A 13,822-nucleotide genomic window follows, 5' to 3' on the forward strand; every position below is an offset into this window, starting at 1 on the left:
GAAAACTGAGTGCCTTGGGGAGCAGGGAAGGAGGGCTTTAGCTTTATATCATCCTTCCTTACCCTTTGAATTTTCTGCTATGTATATTCCTAATGTATATAAAAATAAATAAATAAAATTCAGATTCACTAAGAGTTCTAATGTCTCAAAAGATGACATGAAGTTATACAGTGACTCAGACGCAGGAGTTTGTTTGAAGTGTGACTTTGACTAAAGGCCTCATTGCTGTGCACTGTGGGGCCGAGTGGGAAAGGAAAGCCCTGCTAAGTCCTGTCGTTATCTGTCCATTATTCTCACTCCTTCCCACAAACCAGCTACCAAAGCCGATGAAATCTACCAAAATGGTACAAGTGTGTTGAGACAGGAAAGGCCTAAGGATAGAAGGAGCTGGGCACACTTCACACCTCCCACTACTTCAGTAAGAAGACTTCTTTTTTCATGAGTTATTTCAGTGTATATAGTCTAGGCATTATTTATTTCATCTTCAGATCCTACTGAACACATATAATTTCCAGCAATAAACAATGCAATTAAATTCTAATTTAAGGGGCGCCTGGGTGGCTCAGTTGTTAAGCGTCTGCCTTCGGCTCAGGTCATGATCCCAGGGTCCTAGGATCGAGCCCCGCGTCAGGCTCCCTGCTCAGCGGGAAGCCTGCTTCTCCCTCTCCCACTTCCCCTGCTTGTGTTCCCTCTCTCGCTGTGTCTCTCTCTGTCAAATAAATAAAATCTTTAATAAGTAAATAAATACATACATACATTCTAATTTAAAAAAACAAACTGTGTATTCTCCAAGTTCAATTAAATAGAAAGTGATCTAGACCTTCCTTTACCAACTTTCTGTCCAGGCTCTGAACATAAGTGGAAAGCAAAACCAGAAGTCACTCCTTGGGGAGCCCACGCAGAACAAATGTAAGGTGTACATTTAAGAGATCTGTTGTTGCTGAGCCCCGAGGTTACCTTTTCTGAATCTGCCGTGTCTTGGAGGCCACATGGAGGAAATGCATAGATGCATAAGAAAGCACATGATAGAAAGTTGAGACAGAGGTCTACGCAGGGGGCTCTTGTGGGCATCTCCAAAAGCCACAGAAACAGGGACACGGCACCCAAGCTCTGAGCACAGCGACTGGAAATGGGGGCAAAACTAGCTACCAAGGACTTTCCCCTCTCACCTCCTCATATGCAACCGCTTCCCTGATTTCCCCTGATCGTGGACACTCATCTCTCATGGCCAACCTCACTGAGAACCAAGTAACTGTTCACTCACGGTGCCCAGGACCCCCCCGTCCCACCATGCCGATCCTGGGTTCCTTGTGATGGTGGGCGGCATGTGGAAAATAAATTCTCAATATTTCTAATTTGTTTTGGTTTTTTTTGAAAACTAAATAAACAAAATTATGTTTATTGATGAAAATCTGAAAGTCAAGGATTAAGATTTTATGCTTTGAAGTACGGACCCGGGGATACTTGGTCCCTTTTTAATTACTGGAGCTCTGTAAGAAATGACCAAACTCACGCCCAGATCAAGTATAAACTGAGCCCCTCAATGTGCCAGGCACTGCAGACTCAGAAGCAAAAAATATAGACCAAGATCTCTTGTAAAGTCACTGCTGACTAGTTACGAGTCATGCCAATACAGAGGGAGCCGCAGCTCTCAGTTCAGTAGGAAAGAAAAAATAAAAACAAATAGAGAACAAGAAAGAGCCACAGGTGGTAAAACATTACCTGGAAGGGTGTTTGTTGTACCAGCCTTTCCACCCTCCTACAGGTTTGAAACTTTTTGAAATGAAAACTGGAGGGGGGAGCCAAAGGCAGGATTATAGATATGAACTGTATTTCAGGCAACCAAATAGTTGACAAAAGAATTTTTGTTAAGGGAAAATTGGAAAATCACTATCTGACACCCTTCAGTTGAAATCACGCTCTAGGCAACAATTCTCCATGGACACTATGACCTCTAGGTGGGAGCCTGGTGGAGAACAGAATGGACGGCACATTCCTGGCCCCACTCATCGATTACCGCCTCGCGTCACGTGGATCCCCCGCACACCTGTGCCCCTCACACCCGCCTGTGCCTTCGGATGTGACGCAGCAGGATGGGCACAGCACCACCCTCAAAGTAGTCCTGCCGAGGGGCGCCTGGGTGGCACAGCGGTTAAGCGTCTGCCTTCGGCTCAGGGCGTGATCCCTGCGTTATGGGATCGAGCCCCACATCAGGCTCCTGCACTATGAGCCTGCTTCTTCCTCTCCCACTCCCCCTGCTTGTGTTCCCTCTCTCGCTGGCTGTCTCTATCTCTGTCGAATAAATAAACAAAATCTTTAAAAAAAAAAAAAAGTAGTCCTGCCGAAACAGTGAGCCGGAATCTAACTTGCTAGATTAATCTAGATCTAACTACCAGCTTCACAAGGAGCACGAAGGACAGAGGAACAAGGTAAACACCACGATCAGGAAGGACGAGCCAAATCCAGAATATGGGACACTCTGTAAGACTAGTTTCTCATAAAAAAAAAAAAGAGAGAGAGACAGAGAGAGAGAATGAAAAGAAAAAAAAATCAACGGCATGGAGAAAAAGGGAAGCAGGGGGGTTGCAAACAAAAGGGAGACTAAAGACATCTAACAACTAAATATAAGGTGTAGACCTTGATTTGCCCTTTTTACAATCCAACTGTAAAGACATCTTTGAGACAACGGTGAATATGGCTAGATATCAGATGACATTAAGGAATCATTTTTAATTTTGATAGGATAATGGAATGATGGTTAATAAACAAAACAGTCCTGGGGCGCCTGGGTGGCACAGCGGTTAAGCGTCTGCCTTTGGCTCAGGGCGTGATCCCCGCGTTGTGGGATCGAGCCCCACATCAGGCTCCTCCACTATGAGCCTGCTTCTTCCTCTCCCACTCCCCCTGCTTGTGTTCCCTCTCTCTCTGGCTGTCTCTATCTCTGTCAAATAAATAAATAAAATCTTTAAAAAAAAAAATAAACAAAACAGTCCTTATCAGTTAATAAAAATTATCTTCAGCAGGAGAGGAAGGAGGGAGGGGAACCATGACTGACATTCTTTCTATACTGTCAAACTTCTCCATTTATCCTTGGATTCATAAAGGATAAAGGATTTCTCACAGCTATATTATACTTTCTTAACTTAGCTTTCATACAGATAGATAGATAGATAGATAGATAGATCTCTATAGATATATCCAGTCCTTCCTTCATCTTTTTCAAAACACAAAACACTTAAAACTATCATTTTTTTTTAAAGATTTTATTTATTTATTCGACAGAGATAGAGACAGCCAGCGAGAGAGGGAACACAAGCAGGGGGAGTGGGAGAGGAAGAAGCAGGCTCATAGCGGAAGAGCCTGATGTGGGGCTCGATCCCAGAACGCGGGGATCATGCCCTGAGATGAAGGCAGACACTCAACCGCTGGGCCACCCAGGCGCCCCTAAAACTATCATTTTAATGGAAAACTAGGGTGACAGACAAGACTGCCTCTGGTTACAGCCTAGGGGCCTTGGTAACTCTGGGCCTGGCCCAGCGGCCGAGCACACACATCTCAGCACACCTGTCCCCACGGTGCAGCACAGGACACATGAGTGGTGAAATCCCAGCTAAGCTCCCCTCCGTGCTAAGAAACTAACTTCTGTGGGGAGGGAAAGCCTGTCACAATGCTGGTGCAAGAGGACAACACGTGTTCGCAACAGTGCTTATAGATTGAGGAGCCCGGCGGCTCTGTTTTTGCCTTTCACACTTTTGTAGCCTACTAAGAATGAACTACTCACGGCTAACAAGAAGGTAAAGAGACTCTGGTATGGCAATGACACAGAGAGAGAGAGGACAGAAGCCCTTTAGTATTCTTGGAACATCTATGCCATTAAAAAGAGAGAGAGAGAGAGAAGGAGGAGGGAAGGGGGCAACCTCGGGCCTGGCACTCGGCTGCTCTCCCGCCATCTTGATGTCCTTGACGCGTGCAGATGGTGTGGAAGGGCTGGCGCCGGAACAACCCAGGAGAAGGAATGAGCGGCCAATGGAGATTTATGTGAGGAGAGTGAGATGGACAAGGTAAAATTGTCAGGAGGAGTTGTTAGAAAGTAAAATATATTGTGACAATTCCACTCCTGCCGTTCATCAATAAACTGACAGATCATTTAGTGTCAATTAGGAGTGATAGATGGACAAGTCCCCATGATCCTGGGCCAAAATTAATGGCTGGGAGGGAGAGGGTGATTGAAAATGACGGCTGACATTGAGAGCAAAGTCCTGAAAGTCCCTGAGGGACCATTACTTGCCTCATTCCCTTGCAGATCAATGCAGGGACAAACCCAAAAACAGACACTTTGAGACAAAACTTAATCAGACTACCTTTCCTCCCTCTCTTTACCGGGTCTGCTTGCCTCTTGTTCAGCTCTGTTCTCCATGGCCAAGTCAGCGACCCACAGGCTATGAGGGCCCCAGATGGAATCTTCGGCAGAGCTATGACTTTGGTGCCCGGAGAAGGGAAAGGTAGTGATCCCAGGCCCCAGGATATTCCTGAATACAGCCCTTTCCTGTGGCTCAGGGGTGAGTACGTGAATCCTGGCACCCAGAGTCTCTAGCTAGTGTGGTGGTTGATACACGCTCTGCTCTCCATCTTGGGCAGTGTCGTGCAAATAAAATAAATCCCAGAAATTATATCCCTTGGCTATGAGCTCCTGGTTCATATCTGGAATTATCCCTTCTACCTCCCACTGGCAACAACATAGCTGTAGACCTCTGTAAGCCTCCCTTTCCTCCTACCTCCCCGTAGAGGGGAACCTACTTTAGAGAACGGAACCTACCCAACAGAGTTGGTATAATGCACCTCTAAGGTGTAGCTGTGGACTGAATGTTTATGTGCCCCCCCCCAAATTCATAAGCTGAAACCCTAATCCCTAACGTGATAGCACTCGGAGGTGGGGCCTTTGGGAGCTAATCAGAGTTAGAGGAGGTCCTGAGGGTAAAGCCCCCACGATGGGATTGGTGCCCTTATAAAATGAGGAAGAGATACAAGATCTCCCTCTCTCTGCAGGCACACACCGAGGAAGGCCATGTGAGGGCATAACCAGGAAGAGGGCCCTCAACAAGAATCAGACCATGCTGGCACCGTGATCTTGGACTTCTGGCTTCCAGAACTAGCAATCAACGTGACAAATAAATGTTTGTTGTCTCAGCCACCCAGTCGATGGCATTCTGTTCTAGCGGCCTGAACTAAGCCAGTGCCATTATTATCACTTCAAAAGAATTCAAGTCGAGCGCATGATTTTCCAGCGTGAATTCTCTGCTCTAAGCAGAGTGACAATAAGGTTACTATCCCCCTACACTTCCATGTACACCAATGCTCTTCTCACGATCCTCTGTACATGACAGTCCACCCAGCCTGACCCCCATGTCCTCTGCAAGGGACCCCTGGTCACTGTGATCCCTCACTCTTCTGATGTCCCCTCACCAGCGTGAGCCAGTCCATTTGGTTCTCACTTGCAATGTGCTCCTTCCACTGTTCCTGATTTTTGTGAACAAAAATGCCTGATCTTCCCAATTCAAATCCAAGCTTTTGCAGGCCAGGAGGCACATCGACACTGTACCCTCTGGGGTGCCCTGCGAGGAGCGGGACCTCATGCTTTCCAGCCCGAATGGGTGGGTCCTTAATGTGGCCCAACCATGGCCTCTCCTACCCCTAGCCAGCTGCCCCCTCCTCTTTCTGTCTCACATCTGTTCTACTTTGCCTTCAGAGGCCAGCTCTCCTTGGCTCCAACAAGCTCAACAGTTTGCCTTTCTACTTTGAAAAAAGAAGAAAACCAAGGGGCCAATCCAAAACGAAATTCCCCCAATTCCCTATTCCCTCAATTTTTCTTGGTAGCTTACCCAGCCTTTCCAAGCTCCCTCCTATCTTGGAGGAAATATGTCCCTGCCTCCTTCCGTCCAAGGTTAATTCATCTCTTTTGGACAGTTTTATCCTTCCAAGGATAGTGCTCCTCCCATCCCTCCTTTTTCACCTGCAATCACTGTCCCCACGTATGACACACGTGGTTCTCCACACAAACCTCTCCTTCCAAATACTGTCCCATTCTTTCCTTTCTTTCTCAGGGAAGGGGCCTAGATCACCATTTCCTCACCTCAGTTCCTTTTCAGCCCCTAATCTGGCTTCTGCCCCCGTGCAATTCACCGTAACCACTTGATCAACGGCCCCTAGTAATCTCCAAACAGCCAAATCCAAGGCTCCGTCCTTGACTTCTATTTGTGTAGATGACCCAAGTTGTACCTCTCTTTTGGCCTCTCTTCCAGACTCCCAAACGGAGGAAAATTACTTCCGTGGACCACCACCAGCCTACAAATTAGGTCTCTCTTTCTACGTTCCCTACCCAATGGCACCGCCCCCCAACCAGTCATCAAAGCGAGGCACCTTGCAGGACCTTCCACTCCCTCCTCCTTTGCCCTGTGTCCAACCAATAGCACTTCTGTGAACTCCAGCTCCAAAATGTCCCCAAAGCTCCTCTCCTGTCCACGCTCACACCACTACCCTCGTCGAACTCTTATCATCCTTCAAACAGAGTATTACCTTCCCAACAGTGCTTCCAACCTTCCAGATCCCCACTTCCTACACTGATAGTAAAGTAACCTGATCTGATAACAAAAACACCGATGAGATCCTTCATTTGTTCAATCAACAGTCACTGAGCACTTGTTACGGACTGGCACTATTCGAGGTACTGGGCATATGTAAATAAGAGTGTGTCTCCTCTCAAGGAGCTTACGTTATAGGAGAGAGAAAAAGACTATATGTACGTGCCCACCCACAAACACACGTATGTATGTATACATATATGTCATGTGCTGATACATAGAGTAAGAGCTGGAAACACAGAGTGACGAGGGGTGCTACTTATAAAGTGAGGTCATCGGGCAAAGCCTTGTAAGCCATGGTAAGAACTCTGGGATTTACCTGGACTATGGGGAATGCCACGGGAGGGCTCTGAGGAGACAAGGGAAATGATCTCACTTATGTTTTAAAAAGGTCACTCTGGCTCTGTGGAGATAAGACGGAGGCAGAAAGGATGCAGGGGGAGACGAGTCAGGACGTTCTCAGTCGAGTCAATACCAGAAATGACAGCGGCTGCAGCCGAGCATCGGCAGTGCAGACCACAGACGTATTTCATCCGTGGACTTCACCTGCTCTGCTGACAGACTGAACATGGGCTGAGATAGAGAGAGGGATCCAGGAGGATTTCAAAGCTTACGGTCTGAAGTAACGGGGAAGACAGAGTCACCATTTACGGAGACCTGAGGGAGACTTTGGGAGGTGCGGGTTAGGGGACGGGACAGGAGGGGTGACAAGGAAGAGGACTGATTCAGATATGCTATGACTGAGTTGTGTATCCAAGTGGAAACATCATGTGGACAACAGGATGTTCGGGGAAGGGACTGGAGGGATATATATTTTGGAGTCGTCGCTGTGAAGGGGATAGTCAAACTCCCAAGACTGGGTTGAGACTGTGCAAGCGTGTGTGTTGACGATGGAGAGAGGAGGTTCGAGGATGGGCCCTGGGTCCCCCAACTTGGAGAGAGGTCGAGACTAGGCCACAGACTGAGGAGCCACAGAAGACAATACCTTGAAAAGTAACATACGAAGTGGAAAAGCACCTTTTTCTAAGAGCAAACTGATTTGATCTGGGAAAATCTTTAATATATTCATTGATATATTCATTTAATATATTCATTTTTGAGATTTCCTTTTGTTCTCTAAGCAGCAGATACAGGGTTTGTCTCATCTATATTTCAAAGTAAATTACAGATATGATAAGCACTAAAATCCCCTAATACCTTAGGAAAATGGGGCCACTCTGGAAGACTCTCTCTGGTATACGAGACCTACCTTTCAAAGTTACCTTCTTGCTCTTTGTTAGCACTAAAAAGTAGTGTTACGTTCTATAAGGGAAAGAGTGTGTATTTGCTGGCCTATGAACAGATGGAAAGACCGCTGGAACAGAATAACAGATCTAAAAGTAGACTCAGGTGCATACGAAGATGTAGAATTATGATACAGGAAAATGTAGCAGAGAAAGTTGGATTTTTAAATAGATGGTGGTGGGACCACAGCCGTTCGGAAACAGATAAAATTGATCCATACCTTATATCATACAATAGAATTAATTCCGAATGGATCAGAGATCTAAATTTTTAAAATGAAAGAGTATGATCGTGTTACAATAAAACATGATCATAAACCCTGACAGCTAGCTTGTGGGTCAAAGTTTGCTGAATCCTGATATACAGAAACAAAGGAGTAAATTAAAATTGTATATGTTCATGTTTAATTCTGCAAAAAAAAAAAAAAAAAAAGTGTAGGTAGGGTAGACCAGAAACTAACAGAGAGGTTACCCATAGGGGATGGATGGGAATGAGGTAGAGGGAATAAGGATGGGAGCGAGACATCTCTGAGTGTGTGTTTCTATACTATTTTGATATGATAAGAAGTACACAAAATCACCTGTTCTTGCCCCAAACCCACAACTTGAACCTGATCATGAGGAATCAGTCAGAGAAAACCAGAATTTACGGCATTCTGTAAGACAACTGGTCTGGACTCCTCAAAAAAGTCAATGTGTGGAAGAGCAGGGGAAGAACTGGAATTATTTTAGATCAAGAGAGATATTTTAGATAAGATAAATTTACCTTTATCTCAATAAATTTATCTAGATAAGTTTAAATAAAAATGATTTTAGTTAAAGAGGCAGAACTACACAACACAATGTGTGAACTCTGACTGGATCCTGGGGCTATAAAACACACTTTGGGACAACTGGGTAAATTTAAATATAAACTACTATTAAATATTACATCATTATGAAATTACTTGGATGTGATAATCATACTGTGATCATCTGGAGAATGCCCTTAATCTTGAGAGATGCATGCTGAAGTATTTAGAGGTGAAATATCATGACTTTTGCAACTTGTTTTCAAATGATTCAAGTCGGGGGAAAAATATGTGTGTGTGAGACAGAGGCGGAAAGGAAGGGAGGAAAGAATTAGAAAAAATATATGTATTTTGAGGGCAACAAGTGCTGAAGGAAATTCCAGACAAGAGTAATGTCTATGTTTCAAGAAAAAGAAATTCCCTTCCCAAGTCTCCCTTAAATAGTTCAGCTTGGTAGTTGGCCATCCTCTGCTGGTGTAGTAAATATTTTTTTCTGGTTTACTTTTCATCTAAGACTTCGTGTGAGGGATTAAAGACCCAAGTGGTTTGTAATCCTACAATGACTAACAGGCAATTCCACTCTGTTTAGAAAGTTAGTTTAAGAACACAGAATGACGGTCAAAAGGTGCAAACTTCCAGTTATCCAGTAAGTCAGTCATGGCGATGTCATGTCCAGCATGGTGACTACAGTTAATAATACTGTTGCGTATTTGAAAGTTGCTAAGAGGGTAGATCTTAAAGGTTCTCAGCACAAGGAAAAATGTTTTTAGAACTATGTATGGTGACAAATGTTAACTGCACATTGCGGTGGTCACTGGCAAAATATACAGACACGGAATCATTATGTTGTATACCTGAAACCAATGTAATGTCATATGTCAATTGTGCCTCAATTTTTTAAAAAAGAACACAGAATGCTACAATATGGATGAACTTTGAAAACATCAGGCCAAGTGAAAGCAGTCAGTCAGTCACAGAGGACCACATAAAGTAGGATTCCATGTGTGTGAAAAGTCCCGAACAGCCCAGCCATAGAGACAGAAAGCAGAACGGTGGCTGCCTAGGGTTGGGGAGACCGTGGGACGTGGGCAATAACTGTGAACGGGTATCGGGTTTCTTTGAGGGGAGGGTGATAAAAATGTTCTAAAACCGACTGTCGTGTTGGTAGCACAACTCTGTTAAGGCACCAAGAACGACCAAACTGTACATTTCAAATGGGTGAATTTCAAGGAATAAGAATTCTACCTCAAGAAAGTTGTTCCAAAAAAATTAAGGAAAAACAACCCAAGAGCCAAGTGCCCCCCTCCACCCTCTCGAGCTGCTAGGCACTTACTTTGAAGCCTTCATGGACTCATCTGCCCAGCCTCCTTGTCTGCGGGGCGGTTTGGGAGGGGGAGCCTAAAAGGGGACGAGAAGCCAAAATCACAGTCACTCACCATTGGCATTCATGCATGCAGGGGATGAGGCTGAGGCCACCCCAACCAAGATTCTACCAAAATCTTTCCAGTAAAAATACAGGAGCCTTTCTAATTTACTTTCAAAATCTGGGTGCTTTCGAGCCCTTCTGGTGGGTGTATAAAAGCGAGATCTGTAGGGCAAAGTCTGCTGAAAGCCTCAGAAACGCTTCTGACTTTTTAAGTCAGCAATTCTAACCCAAGGATTTATCCCTAAAAAGAATCAGAGAGAAACATAAGGGCCATTTTTGAATGGTAAAAAATTCAAAACCACAATAGACAGCAATAAGGAATTAAGTAAATTCATGGAATACATACGTGAAAATAGTAGGTAATAACAAAGGACAATGGTAAAAAAGAACACTTAATGAAATGAGCATGTTCGGTATATAGTAACTTTTAAAAAAACATGTTGTAAAACAGTAGGTATATGCCTCCAATTTGGTAAAAAGATTTTTAATACGTAATATCTAGTGTTAATTACATGAATGAGAGGGGACTCCAATGACAGAACTGTGGTCAATTTTTAATTCCCTTCTTTGTGTTGTTGTGCATGGTCTAATTTTTTTTTACAATCACATTATATTACTTTTATAAACTGAAAGGTAATAAAAATAAAAGATGTAAGAGAAAGGTTTGCTTAACACATAAACTAAATGGGTGGGTTAAAAATCTACTCAGATTATTTGGGGAAGAAGGATTCACCTGCCAAAGACGCCTTCAGGAGCCCAAGTGCTGGCATTCTGGTCCAGCATATCTCAACTGGAAATACCAAGGGAATGTCAAGCAATCCACCGAGTCAGTCAAGTTGGATAAAAGAGCAAAGAACACTTCCTATTTTCCACTCCCCAGCATTCCCCTAAGACTGTTTTTTGAAATATCAACTTTCTTTTTCTAACAATGGCATATAATTATTACTGTCATTCTCAGTCTAAGGAGATACTTTGATGGACTAAAACATGGGTTGGCCAACTTTTTCTATGAAGGGCTAGGCAGCCAGTATTTTTCAATCTGGCGGCCACACAGTCTCTGTTCCCAATCAATTCTGTTACTGTAATGCAATAAACAGCTACGGACCATAAGTAAACAAACAGGTGTCTCTGTGTTCCAATAAAACTTTATAAAAACAAGCAGGGGGCCAATTTAGCAGGAAGGATGTGGTTTGCAGAACCTTGGACTAAAATGTGTCATTGCAACATCCTTTAAATTCATTACTTAAAGCCTAGTTTGTAACTTTTTAAGAAAACATCCTCCCAACATGCCAGAATACCTTTATACTTTCGATATTTTATTTTGCACCAAGATGCATTTCCTTGCTGGCTTCTCTAGTAGCACCCCAGCCTGTTCTATCTAGATAACGGGCCTTTCCTCAGGGTGAGCCAGAACCTGCTGGAGATGGCCAACTGAGAAGAAACCAAGCCCCAGAATGCCTGTATCCAACTCAGCCCCCAGGAAATGCTGAGTAGCACCGTAGAGTTTTCTATGCTATAGGCAGGTAATGGAGCTATCTGGGGGACTCTGTTAGAAATGACAAAAATGCAGAAGTGGAAAACAAGAAATTGTTTGTCTCTACCAGAGGGATAGCCAAAGAAGACAGACCACGAGATGCTCACCACTGCTGCCCAGTCCACACATCCTTATCTGGTGTACGTGCCACCCACACTCACCCATCCTCAGGCCACAAGGGGAAGCCTTCTAGTCCAAGACCCCCACTGCCCTTAGACCTTGACTGCACCAGGGTGCACCAGTCTGACTCAGCTGGAACCAACTGGTCATCTCTGTCCCAGGAATCCAGAATTGAAGCTCAGAGATTAAGCTGTTTGGACAGCATGAGCACTGGAACTCTAAGGGCCAGCAGGAATCAGAATAAACCCAAAGTACCACAAACCCAAGCTATATAGAAGCAGAAACCGACCACCCTGTCTTGTTGAGCTCCTACCGTGTGTAAGGCCCTGTGCTGGGGAGACTTGAAGGTTAACGAGAACTGAACGGAACCACATGGGGCCCCCTTGAGGATGTTTTCAAGCAATCTGGACTACAGGCTATCCTCCCTGTGCTTCTACAGGTAACATCCCATATTTCTTTACCCAAGGACAGGACCATCTTGTGATAATGAATACTCCTGAATTTGGAGGCTGCAGACCTGTTGCCACACATTGTGTCTGCCCAGACAGTAGTTTCTCTGTTTTTATTGTTAAATTTAAGCTACCCTCGTAAAAATTGGAATATTCCCACATAAAATGTCATTCTCCGGCTTCTCTTGAAAAACTCTAAGAGCCAATAACATTGGGGCTGAGTCGCAGCTGCCCCTGTAGACAGGACCTGTGCACTCCAGGTGGCCCCGGTCCCCACTCTCCCTCTCTGCCTCCTTCCTGCTAAGTCAATGCCAGTTGCCACCGATTACTATTGCTCTTGTGCTGCTGTTTCTCTTCCAGGGCAGAATCCTGGGTTCCTGTGCCTAGCGGAAGTGGGATTCAGGAACCTAGGTCAGGCGTTGAGAAAAATGGGCAAGAGCATATTTCTTGGTTGGAAGCGTGAGCTTACCTTACGACTTCAGTGCACACACTGAGGGAGTATCTGTGTCTTACCCCTGGCCCCACATCACTCCCTGGGGCTACCTGCCCAGCCCCTGCCCACCCCGCAGGCACCTGGGCATGTGATCCCTGAGCTACCCTCTCAGAGTTGGGCTTTCTTCTCTTGGCTCTGGATGTTGGGAAGCACAGAAGGAACCAAGTCAAACCCAAGGTGCCACAAGGTCGGGGTATCCGAGTCGGCCTGGCGCCTTCCCAGTGCTGTGAGATGCTGAGAGTCCGCAAGAAGGCCGGGGACCTGTGTGGCACTGGCGGGGCTCCGCTACTTGTCTCCTGATCCCGGCAGTTTTCTACTGTGGGGTGTGGGTGCCCACGGTGACGGGAGGCGCAGAGACTGAACTGGGAAGGGGCTGTGAGAGATGACACAGCATGGAGAAGGGGCACAAGCAATAGACACTTCTGTCAAAAGGCACGCCTTTGAGTACCCGCTACACTGGGGGACTAAATCAGTGGCTTCACGGTAAGTGCTCAGAGCAGTGCCGGGCACGTCAGTACTCCATCATCCCTGTTACCATCGCCATCGTCATCATTATTACTAATGTCCATATAGGAAAGGTTAGACTGTGGGTCATAAAATATACTACCATTTGGAAAAAAGAAAAAGAAAAAAAAAAAAGACTCCTTTGAGCCCGGCCGGAGCTGTCACTCTGACTACTAAGGGACATTGTGTGGTTAATAAAGCTCCCTAAGACTCGAAAACCCAAAATGACCAGCTTGATCTCCTTTAACCACAAATCCCAGGAAGCCATGGCTATTGCGGGGATGAGTACAAATCCCTTCGGGCCAGAGGAAGCACAAAGACACACTTTCTCTCATGCTCCTCCCGTTACAAAATGGTACCAGCTGCTTCACGAGGACGGCAGCTTCAAAGCAAAAAGATCACCACATAAGAGCCCCAGCTTCACATCCGATGGGACTGAAAAACTGGTTCCAAAATCACAGGGTTTTTTCACGAGTGACCAAAGACTTCAAGAGTTGACATGATGCTGTAAAAACTACGTAAGCTACTCTTCCCTGAGATGCCAAGAAATTCTCTGTGCAAAGTGGGGCCGAGGCTACGACTGT

At 45.2% G+C, this 13,822-nt stretch overlaps 1 protein-coding gene across 5 annotated transcripts in view; it reads right to left on the minus strand.

The window, feature by feature from the left end:
* Window positions 1-13,822, minus strand: part of IFT43 (intraflagellar transport 43) — a 79,404-nt gene that overhangs the window by 39,339 nt on the left and 26,243 nt on the right. For all 5 annotated transcript variants that reach the window (XM_057318573.1, XM_044391306.3, XM_026519451.4 and 2 more), the window contains one exon: window positions 10,046-10,110. In XM_057318573.1, coding sequence (XP_057174556.1) covers window positions 10,046-10,110 — 65 coding nt within the window. The remainder of the gene's footprint in view (window positions 1-10,045; window positions 10,111-13,822) is intronic.

This window comes from Ursus arctos, unplaced genomic scaffold (assembly GCF_023065955.2).
Source record: "Ursus arctos isolate Adak ecotype North America unplaced genomic scaffold, UrsArc2.0 scaffold_25, whole genome shotgun sequence".
In the NCBI taxonomy this organism is placed as follows: Eukaryota; Metazoa; Chordata; class Mammalia; order Carnivora; family Ursidae; genus Ursus; species Ursus arctos.